The following is a 12,482-nucleotide window of genomic DNA, read 5'->3' on the forward strand; positions in this document are numbered from 1 at the left end:
TTTCACATCATGGCAACTGGGTCCCAAAAGAAATGTCCCAATTTCTAGAGGTCCAAGAGACCCAGGTAAAAGCTGCCAAGTTTCTGATGATCTAGTATTAGTAGTACCAGAATGCTGTCATGCTGTATTCATCAGGATACTATTATTATCATTGCTATACACAATATATATGCATTTAGTTATCCACATATTTTTATTTTTAATGCTCTTTATCCTTTGCATTTCTAAGCTTCTGAGGTAATTTACCTTCAAGCTGAAGAATATCCTCTATTATTTCCTTTGGTGCAAATCTTCTGGTGACAAATTCTCTATGTTCTTGTCTGTTTGAAAATGCCTGTGTTTTTCTTTACACACAAAGAACATTTTCACTGGGTATAGAATTCTAGTTCAATTTTTTTCATTAATTGAATTTTTTTTTTCCTTCCAATTGTTTCAGTTTATAATTCAGCTGTCAGGCTAATTCTGGTTCTTTGAAGGTCTTCTTTTTTTTCTCTGGTTGGTTTTAGAATGTATCTCTTTGCCTTTGATAGTCAGTTGTTTTACTGTATACTGCTCAGATCTCCGTAAAAGGAAGAACTTGCCATCCAAGCTATGAAAAATGCTGCTAGCTATCAGCCTGTGACTGCAGTACCTGACTGTAGTGACTAAGTTAAGGCCAAGTTCCAAGTGATTTGCCAAGATATAGCAACCCTGTCTGAGGTTCTCCCTGCCCAATCATGTTTCCTTCCCCTTATGTTTCAAAGGCATTAGCCCTCAATAAATCTCTTGCACTCCTAACTCTGTCTTAGGATCTTGCTAAGAACCCCAACTGACACATATGATAAGGGATATCTGGGAGTGGGGGTGGAGAAAAACTATAGTAAACAACATTCTTAACAGTGAAATGCCGAAGGTTTATCTGAGATGAGTTATGGGTCAAAGATGCCTACTAAATACCACTTATATTCAACATCATGCTGGTTGTAGCCAGTAAACTAATGCAAGAAAAAAAAAGAATTTAAAAGTAAAAGGATTGGAAAGTTAGAAATAAAATGTTATTATTAACCTCAGATTGTGATAGTTTATGGACCTAGTTCAGAGCATCTAGAGATAAGTTAATAGCATCAATAAGCAATTTAGCTACTTTGCAGAGTAAAAGTCAAAATATAAAAAACAATTGTATTTCTACATTTTATGTTGAGCTATATGAATTACCACTTTTAGAGATGAGAACAGGCAAGAGAGCCCAGAAATTGATTCATGCATACATGCCTACTTGACTTATGAATAAAGTGTCACTGAAGAATACTGGGGAAAAAATATTGGGGAACAGTTAATAAAGGGTGCTGGGACAAGTGAATATCTATATGAGAAATAAAACCTTGACCTCACACCAATAACAAAAATCAATTCCAGTTAGAATTAGTGCTATAATTGTGAAAGGCAAAACAATAAATTTCTATATTCTAGACAATAATACAGGAGAATAATTTTTTAAACCTTTTTTTTTTAATGTTTATTTAGTTTTGAGAGAAAGAGGAGAGAGGCAGAGAGGCAGACTGAGGATCCGAAGCAAGCTCTGCGCTGACAGCTGAGAGCCCCACACAGGCCTCGAACTCATGAACCATGAGATCATGACCTGAGCTGAAGTCTGACACTTAGCTCACTGAGCCACCCAGGAGAACATTTTTATGACTGTGGATAAGAAAGTATTTCTTGAACGGTACACAAAAAATATCAACTGTAATGTGTAAGACTGAGAGCTTAAACTACAATAAAATTAAAATTAATTAAAACTAAGAACTTCTGTTCATCAAAGTCACCATTATGTGTGGAAGGGACGATCACAAGTAGGAAAAGATATTTCTTATACATATAATCACAATTGTATCCAGAATTTATAAAGAACTCCTAAAAAACAAGAAGGAAAAAGATATGCAACCCAACAGTTAAAAAGGGCAAAAGATTTAACTTAGATTTCACAAAAGTTGATATCCAAATGGTTAAATAAACACGAAAAGTTGCTCCACCTTATTAGGAATGAGGGAATTGTAAATTATCACCACAAAAAGATACCATTACCCACTCTTCAGAATAATTAAAAAAAAAAAACATTATGAAGTATTGTAGAGGAATTCCTGATGATGGGACTGTACACTAGAACAAGCACTTTGGAAAACCACATGGTATTATGTATTAAAATAGAAGATTAATACCCTATGTCCCAGCAGTTGCACTTAACTCCACCAGAAATGCATATATATGTTCACCAAGAGACAGCATTTACTTATAAGAGCCAAAACTGGAAACAAGTGAAATGTCAATCAACAGCAGAAATTATATATATATACACGTACATATATATATATACATACACACACATATACATATTGGGGCATATCCACACAATACAATACTATTCAGTGATGAAAATGGATAACTATGGCCACATTCAACAGCACAGAGAATCTTAGAAACATAACACAAGAAAAAGCAGCTGGAAAAAAAAAAGAATACAAACTGTATGAAGTTCAAAAAACAGATGAAACCATAGTGTTTAGAGACACATGCTCAGATGGTAAGACTTCTAGGGAAAGAAATTACCATAAACTTCAGGACTATGGGCAACTTTGGGGATAGTGACTGGGAGAGAGCCTCAGAGGGAACTCAGGAGAGTGTTTAGTTTTTAACTAGGGTGGTAGTTGTTTACAGGTGTTGGCTTTGAGGAAAAAAAGCCCACATTTTATGCATGTATGTATGAATTATATCTCACAATAAATACTTTAATTAAAGAAAAAGAAATAATCGAATTCTTGGACATCTTTTACACTCTTTGGAAGGCGACTCTAATTAAGTGGTTAGAAGATTACCTACACTAGGCCACCTCTAGAATGAACATGATTTATCTTCTAGACTGCAAAGCTTCCAGTGGCTTCATCTCCTTTTAGTTACAGAAACTAAACAAAGTCATCTAGGAGCTAAAGTTTTCCCCACTAACCTCTGTAACAATAACCTCTTTAACTCCTGTTAAGTTTTACTATAGCTATCTTTAAAAATTAGTATCTTTTAAATGTAAGTTCATCCAAGAACAAGTATATGCTCATTTATTCAATTGGTGTTTTCGTGTGTTGCAAATAACTGTCTAGTTAAGGAAGATCTCCATAGTGTTTTCCAAACCAACCTAACACAGAACAGGAGACAAACTTTCCACAATCTTTCCCTCAACTGTCCTCTGAGAAGATTGGGAAAAGAGTTATTTCTGTAATATGAACAAAAGATCCTTTGGCTGACTAACCATAGTCCTGCAACTGATATACTGGGGCACAACAAGAAGTGGAACCCATTACCTATTGTGTGTATATAAAAAGATCTCTTAGACCTGCACTGTCTTCTAATCACAGCATTTAGGAATTTATCTTTCCCCTAAGGCAACCTTGTTACTTTTCAGGAGGCAGAGCAATGGAAAGTATAAAGCCTAAGAGCTTTGGAATCAAACTTGCTTCTTATTCTTCTTGTACTCCTTATTTGTATTGAAATTTTGGGCTAATTAATGAACTAGCTGAGACTCCAGCAAGTACTTAAAAAATACTAATTCTAGCCACCTCTGCCTTAGGCACCTGAAAGCCAGGTAGTGAGTTGAGATAATAGATGCCTAGATGTTATGAGAACAACCAATGAGCACACAATGAACAGTCAGAAAAGAGTATTTCTGTTTCTTGACCAAAGTGAGATAACAAAATTATGTGGTACTATAGTTATGAGCTTGCTTGCTTGCTTCATTTATTTGTTTATTTATTACTATTTTTTAATGTTTGTTTATTTTTGAGAGAGAGAAAAACACAGAGTACAGGCAGGGGAGGAGCAGAGACAGAGGGAGACACAGAATCCAAAGCAGGGTCCAGTCTCTGAGCTGTCAGCATGGAGCCTGATGTGGGGCTTGAATTCACGAACCGCGAGATCATAACCTAAACCGAAGTTGGAGCTTACATGACTGGAGCCACCCAGGCACCCCATATAGTTATGAGCTTTAGAAAGCAAAACTCTGCATGTGTTTTCAACTTGAACGTTAGAAAGCTTGCCTCCCAACATCTTAAAAATCTGTTTACTGTTCTGGTAGAACAGTAAAATAAATAAATTAAAAAGCTAGGCTTTTCCTTGGGCTTCATCTTTGTTTGTAAGAAAGTTAGATTAGGAAACAGGTTAAGGCTTTTAAAAATATCTTTTGTTATTCAATCTATCAAAGGAACAGGTCAGGAAAAGCCAACCATTCTGATCAGTTAGGATTGGAATGATCATTAGAGATACCTGGCATGCACACCCTATGGTGATGAGTCTTCTGTTGAGAAGTGTCTATGTTCCCCTCAGGCACGGTTTCATCCTTCTATATTCTATATACCGAATCTTAGTAGCCTTGCCAAACAGGAATGGCAATGGCCAAAGCACCAATGACAGAAAATGTGGGCTTTTCTGTGATTACTGTGATTTCTAATCGTAACCTAGTATTAATAGTGGTAATCCAGGGAACGCACTAGAAGAACTGCACATGCATGGTGCTGTGTTAAGAGCTCTGAAAGCAGACAGGCCGAGTACTTACTGGATGTTGGATTTCTGCTCTCATAATTGAATACTGAGCAAATTATTTAATTTCTATAAGCCTCATTTCCCTTATCTTAAAAAACAAGGAAGGCAAATACAAAATTTGTAGCAAATTTTTATGAGTTTTGGCAATTTTTATGGACTTATCATCAATTAATTTTCAGGGCTTAAAAAGTTACTAAGAGCCAAGCCACATGAATGTAACATAAAATGTATGATCTGAGAAGGAATGCTCTCAGGCAAAATTCTCATTTTAAATAATGCAAAACAAGGCTGTTGCTTTGACTCTCTCTCTACATTAGTTTTAATTGGAAAAAATGTGATATATATTCTGTCATAAGACTGCTACACATACATACTATCTGTTCCAATCATACCATAAGAAACAAGAAATGGTTGAACCTACTGGCAAATTATCATCAGAAAGAGTGACAACATGAATTTTCATGTCAACATGAAAACTGTTGTTCCTGGGAAACATTCTTCAACATTAAAATGAACTATTCACTTGTATCTATTCAAAAAGGTCTATACTCTGCTACTTGGGGACAAACAATACACTATATATATAGCATCTTTGTATCAGACATTCTGCAGTAATCTTTGTGAGGTTTTATTGTGGCTGAGGTAACCAACTGGTACCATCTGCCTTCAATACTGTTCCAGTCTAAAATTACCTTTGCCATAGAACTCTGAGGTCTCAACTCAGGTCTCTACCAAGCTCTTGTCCAAGCATTTCAGCAGACCCAAAGAGGATGAGGAAATCACATCCCAGGCCACAAGTTCCTGCATAGCCAAGTCCATTTAGATAGGGATTGACAACCTCTCCCAACAAAAATATAAATCAAACTCCAGAATTTTCAAAATGAATTACTACTTGCAACCTAGGTGGGTGTCTATTTCCTAAAGGATATGGATCCTTCTTTAATCAATAAAGAAAAATGAATTTTCAAAAAATTCAGTCCTGATTTGCCTGTTATCTAGATCCCACAAACCACCTAAAGGGAGATATTTAAAACCGTCATTCCTATTGGTTCTCCAAGCTCTCACCTTGTAACAGATTAAATAACCAGATAACAAGACCGAGCTCATTTTCTAGTAAGGTGACTCTACAAAATTTGAGATTATATATCTTTAGTTTGTATTCAGTTTTTCAATATAAAAAGCTGTACAAAGACTTTTTTGTAAGTACCATGCAGCCACTGCCTGCTGTGTTTCTCAACATCAGTTATGTAAAGGTATGAATGATATATTTATTTAAAAATTTGGAAGCAAGGAAAAAGTTAACATTCAGAACACTTACTTGCTTTATTTTCAGAGAAAAGGAACATTATAACCCATCACTTTTTTCCTTGCCCTCTTTGTTTGGCTTATTGTCTGAAATCTAAATTTATGATAAAATGTAAACAGAAATCTTATTTCAGGTCTCTAGCACAATTATTTTTTATATACTGCCTTAATGTAACATTTAGTTTCCTGACATTATTATAAGCTACAGGGAATATTTTTTCAGAACTAAGTCATGTATTTAGTTATAATTAAGTAAATAAATACATCATAGGCAGCACCATGTAGGAAAGAGACAAACAATCACCTGGAGGGAGGAGACAAGAATTCTAACACCAGCCCCATTACCATAAAGTCATGGGATCTTCAGCACCTTTCTTAAATTAAACCTTGGAAAAACTGTATGTCATGCTACCAAATAGATGGTACTTGAAAACAGATGTTATAATTACAGAAGTGGTAAGTATTATAAGACAAGTACCAAATACAATACAAGTTTGGAAGAAGGAAGAAAACACCTCAGTCATAAAAATCAGAGGAGTAGTTAAGTTGCTTTCACTCTCCCTCTTTCAGCTGTGAAATTCTAGAACTGGTTTTTAGCTAGGAAGACTAAAATGGGCTTCATGGGATATCTATGCTAGGTTTGAAAGGAAGGACATCAGATTATACTTTCTAATTTTAGGTATAACATGTTTAAAGATGTGGCTTAGACTGGCAACTAGAAAAGTGATATAGATGTACATCTACAGAACTTACACTCTAGAGAAGTCCTCTTCCAGGTAAATATTTTGAGGTCTGACACCCATACTTATAGCGCTAACCACCAATTCCACTGCTCCTGATCTGACTCTCCCAACCTAACCTTCCAACACTCCCCAGAAATATCTAATTTAAAAGGTAATTCATGGGGCGCCTGGGTGGCGCAGTCGGTTAAGCGTCCGACTTCAGCCAGGTCACGATCTCGCGGTCCGTGAGTTCGAGCCCCGCGTCGGGCTCTGGGCTGATGGCTCAGAGCCTGGAGCCTGCTTCCCATTCTGTGTCTCCCTCTCTCTCTGCCCCTTCCCCGTTCATGCTCTGTCTCTCTCTGTCCCCAAAATAAATAAACGTTGAAAAAAAAATTTTAAAAGGTAATTCATATAGCTAAGGAGGCTTTTATTATTACTAATGACTCTATTGACCTATCTGCATATAAAGCTCATAAAATATATTTCAAAGAAATCAGTTACCCTTTTTAAAGGTAAATAACAATCGGATATTATTGAAGGTTTGACACTGAGATAATTTTTCAACTTAAAATAAAATTACCTGTAGTAGTCCTCCATCATCAAAACGTAATACTTCTATTATGCTCTCCGACTGAATAAATGCTGTGAAGGAAACAAAACATACTATCACTTTACAGGAACATAAATTTCATTTAAATATCTTTTACCTTAAAGTTAATAAATACAATTCCACATTAAAAAAAAAAAACAAACGTACTGCTTGAGGGTGATGGTTAAAGAGGAAAATGCAATACTTCAGGATTTTAGCAACTATGAAATGCTTTAAAAATAAAACAATACAACCCAATTAGAAAGCAGTTTTTAACAACCTATAGGCAGTGTAAGCCACTTGCAAAATATCTATTCCTGCTATACGCCCAGAAAGCACAAAACAGTCAAATTCAACTAGATACAACTGGTTATTTTCACCGACAGATTAACCAAAAATATCACAAGCACATGGAAAAGATCATTAGAGGATTCTACTTCCCCCAAGAAAGATAAGCTGACGTTCTGTATCATCTGCTCTTTTATAGCAATGACAAGACCTGGCATCATCAGTCAAGAGAGACTTGGAGAGAAAATGGGCATGGAAAATGGCAAGAGGAGATTATTCTGTTCCAAGAAACTGAGTATAGTGCAAAGACACGATATTTAGAAAGCTGAACTTTCACCATATAATCTGGTGATTGTGCTCACAGGTATTTATGCAACTGATTTGAAAACTTATGCCCACATGAAAATCTGCAAGCAATTCTGTATAGCAGCTCTATTCATAATCACCCAAAACTGGACATAATCAAGATGATGTCCTTCAATAGATGAGTAGATAGACAAACTGTAGTACATCCTACAAAAGAATATTATTCAGTAACAAAAAATAAAATAAAAAGCCACACACTGTATGATTCCAAGGATATGACATTCTGGAAAAGGTTATACTATAGAGATGGTAAAAAGACCAATGGTTGCTAGAAGTTTGGGGAGAGGAAGGAAGACGTGAATAAGTGAAGCAAAGGAAATTTTTCAAAGCAGTGAAACGATTCTATATGACACTGGAACAGCGGATTCACAGCACTACACATTCTTCAAAACAGAACTTTAGAGTGAATCTAATGTATGCAATTAAAAAAATCATCTTGGAGATCAGGGGATCCCACGATGAAATGCAGAATATGACAAAACCATTTAACTCTATTACAAATGTATGAAACTGCCTCATTGAAGGAGGGGTAGAGTGGAAGGAGGAGCTGACATAAGTAATGTGAAAGTGAGGGAATCTCTAAGACTAATGGTGAAAGAAATTGTATATAAGCATTATATTCTAGTTGATAAAGTTACTTCTCATGGGAGCTTAGGTTAAGTATTCTGATGCCACTATACATGGAATACGGGAATTGGACAATTAAATACATGGATGGTGAAAGTCTGGCTTGTCACTACTGGAGTAAGAGTTTATACAAAAGTAAGGAAAAGAAGCTGTAATATTCCATGTGGTAATAAACTGAGTTGACAACATCAGTATGAACTCACGTTTAGTTTAATATAGATACAGAGAGTTACATATAGAAATATTTATAAATATGTATACATGCAGAGGTTACAGATATATACACATATATATTTTCTTGCTCTGCCAGTTGAGAGGGCCTAGAAGTAATAACACACAAGTAGCATAGTGCAGACCTAGCATCCAGATCTTGGGTTCTAATACCATTCTCTAGCAAAAGGAACAAAGGCTTCTTAGAGAAATGACTAAATCTAAGGACCAGGACAAGATATATACAACATGAAATTGGAGCATCTCATGGTGCCAGAAAGTGAGAAAGGGCTAACCATCAAAATAACAAAAAAATAATGTACTGATGAGAATTTGTCAAAGGAGTGAAAGAGTTAAGACAAAGAGTTCCGATATGACCAAAGCTGGAACAACTTAAGCAATAAAACAGTGTTAGATTATAACCCAAAGTATAAAACAAATATCCATGAGTCCATACTGATATAAATAAATAAGCTGGGAGAAGAGACAAAACTGCCAGGCAGATTTCTTTTTATAATTTTTTTTGTAATGTTATTTATTTTTGAGAGAGAAAGAGAGAGAGGGACACAGCATGAGCAGGGGAGGGGCAGAGAGAGAGGGAGACACAGAGTCCAAAGCAGGCTCCAGGCTCCAAGCTGTCAGCACAGAGCCCAACACAGGGCTCAAACTCACGAACCGTGAGATTATGACCTGAGCCAAAGTTGGACATTTAACCGAGCCATCCAGGATGGTTTCTGAACAATTTATGTATCTAGAAGATGGAGCGTAACTCCTCACCCTTTAACAAATGTGGGAAACTTTTTAACAAAAGTGTTTCCTTCCAAAGAAAACAGTTTGAAAAGGAGGGAAAAAAGAGTAATTTTACAGTGGAGGAAACTGACAAATGTTACCTCGTCAGATGAGCAAATTCAACATCTCCGATGAAGTCATGTTGACAGTATGTACCTTTCATATGACATAATAAAAATGGTACTTTAGGGGTGCCTGAGTGGCTCAGTTGGTTGAGTGTCCAACTCGTGATTTTGGCTTAGGTCATGATCCTAGGGTCAGGGATTGAATCCCATGTCTGGCTCCACACTCAGTGTAGAGACTGCTTAAGATTCTCTCCCCCCCCCCCCCACTCTCTGCCCCTCTCGCACACACTCTCTCTCTTCTCTCTCCCTCTGCCCCATTCAGACACACACTCTCTCTCTTTCTCTCAAATAAAAAACATAAATAAATAAAAGTAAGGGGCACCTGGATGGCTCAGTCAGTTAAGCATCCAACTCCTGATTTCAGCTCAGGTCATGATCTCATGGTTCCTGAGATGGAGCCCCATGTCGGGCTCTGTGCTGACAGTGAGGAGGAGCTTGCGTAGGATTCTCTCCCTCTCTCTGGCACTCCCCCATGCACACATGCACAAGCATGCTCATTCTCTCAAAATAAATAAACATTTAAAAAAAGACAAATAAAAATAATTTTTTAAAATGGTACTTTATGGTCTTCCTCTCAAAATCACATAACCCAATCTCATTATAAGAAAAACATCAGACAAATCCCAAACAAGAAACATTCTACAAAATACATGACGAGTACTCCTGAAAACTGCCAAGGTCACTGAAAACAAGGAAAGTCTAAAGGATTGTAATACACCAGTGTGGCCTAAGCAGACATGACTACTAAATATGATACAGTATCTTGAATGGGATCCTAGGAAAGAAAAAGGAAATGAGGTAAAAAATAAGGAAATATGAATAAAATATGGGCTTTAGTTAATAACATGTATTAATATTGGTTCATTATTTGTAAAAAAAAAAACCAAAAAACAAAAACAAAAAGTACCATATTGATGTAAGGTAACAATAGACAAAAGGGTAAGGGGGATAAGAACCCTGTGCTATCTTTAAAATTTTTACATAAATCTAAAAATATTTTAAAGTAAAAAGTTTATTTTGGGGGGCACCTGACTGGCTCAGTTGGAAGAGCACGTGCTACTCCTGACCTTGGGGTAATGAGTTCGAGCCCCATATAGGATGTAGAAATTACTAAAAAAATAAATACACTTTGAAAAATAAAATAAAAAGTTTATTCTTTAAAAACATGAAGTAATGATATTTCATTTGGCTTAATACAACATTCACTGACTCGTCTTTGTTGGTCTTTGGGTATTCATCAGGGAAGCAGCTTACTGTTTCATCCCATATACCTGGCTTTTCCGGTATGACTAAAGCTAAAAGCCAAGCAGCAAGGTGAGATACAAGCCAATTAGGTTACATTACCTAACTGGATGGTATTTCCTGCCTGCTGAGCATCACTTTTCCCTTGTTCTAGTAATCACATCCCGATCTTATTTTGGGAAAGTCCTGTCCTCCATTTCTTGTGCTTCTCTTCAACCATAGTGCCAACCTGCTCCACTGCTCATTCCCCATCACTTTTCAGTACATAGAGAACACTCCAAATACTGAGTGTATGAGTAAAATCCCACCTTTTGCCCAGATGTAAGTATTGCATTTGCATTCGCTGATGCAAATGATCTCCTTCCGGCTGTTATCTAGTCCTAGCTTATAGTTAGTTTCAGATTCATACTGTGAATGTAAAAGGCTCTGCCTAGCTCACCCACCCCATTTCTAACCCTTCCTCCACCTTTTAACATAAACTGAAATTTCAGATGCTCAGAAAATATCTTTTTGTTATACTCCCATTTAAGAGAGATTTATTGATCTCAGGGCACAATGAACTAACAAGGATTAACTGAATAGCCATATGCTTACAATGGAAGAGACAAAAAGTAGGAGCTCCTAGTTTGAAGCTTTCCAGTTAATCAGCAGAGGAAACCAGTAAGAAAGTAGCCACATTTAGGCAATTTGAACAAGGGAAATCTGAGTAAGGTAACAGGGTCCAAAGTGACCCTCAACCCCCTAGTTGAATACAAACAGGCCCATTAGGCAACCCACCTCAAAACATCCCTAAGACTTAGCTGACCAGTGGATTACTTACACCAAGGCATAGGCACCAAAAAAGGTAAATTCCGTAAGCTCCCATACCTCCTCCCCTCCCCTCTTTAACTACAGCCCCCTACCACGGCTTCCTGGCCAGCAGACTGCTTTGCTGTCCTACCTACCGCTTCTTTGTGAAGTACTCAATAACCTTCTATCTCCTTTGTTCTGCCTCGGGTGAATTCCTTTACCACCTCCACGACCAGCTTCCACCCGTTAGGGTTGCCCCACATTCACGGGCCCCCATCTGACCAGGAGAGACATCACAGAAGGTACTAGAAACATGATATATTTGGAAGCTACTAGTTATATGATGACTACCGCCTAACTTCCCATCATCAAGCTAGATCAGACCTTTAGCTAATATGAGGAGAACTTCACTAAATAAAGATAAAGGCAGGAACATAATTTGGCTGTATTGCATTTTTAATTAGGAGCTTAAAAAAAAAAAAACATGAATTACCTTGGTCAAAAACAATATCAGCAGCTGTCTTATAAAGCCCCTGAAATTAAAATACTGTGTTACATATCATCAATTTTCCTTAAAAGATGTAGAAATGAATAGCATTCAACTCAGACATGAAATAAATTAAGATATTTCACTTTAGGGGCATGTGGGTGGCTCAGTTGGTTCAGCGTCTGACTTCGGCTCAGGTAATGATCTCACAGTTTGTGAGTTTGAGCCCTGCGTCCGGCTCTGTGCTGACAGCTCAGAGCCTGGACCCTGCTTCAGTTTCTGAGTCTCCCTCTCTTTCTGCCCCTCCCCTGCTCGCTTCTCTCACTCTCAAACATAAGTAAAAAAAAAAAAAAAAAAAAAAAAAAAAAAAAAAAAAAAGTTTG

General features: G+C 36.9%; 1 protein-coding gene across 1 annotated transcript in view; it reads right to left on the reverse strand.

Annotated features, from left to right (window-relative positions):
- The window catches only part of TMEM131 (transmembrane protein 131), a 242,518-nt gene that overhangs the window by 172,913 nt on the left and 57,123 nt on the right, over window positions 1-12,482 (reverse strand). Inside the window, exon 2 of the mRNA XM_040453962.1 lies at window positions 7,168-7,229. Within this exon, the coding sequence (XP_040309896.1) occupies window positions 7,168-7,229 (62 nt within the window). The remainder of the gene's footprint in view (window positions 1-7,167; window positions 7,230-12,482) is intronic.

The sequence above is a fragment of the Herpailurus yagouaroundi genome, unplaced genomic scaffold (assembly GCF_014898765.1).
Source record: "Herpailurus yagouaroundi ecotype Mexico unplaced genomic scaffold, PumYag 210, whole genome shotgun sequence".
Classification (NCBI taxonomy): Eukaryota; Metazoa; Chordata; class Mammalia; order Carnivora; family Felidae; genus Herpailurus; species Herpailurus yagouaroundi.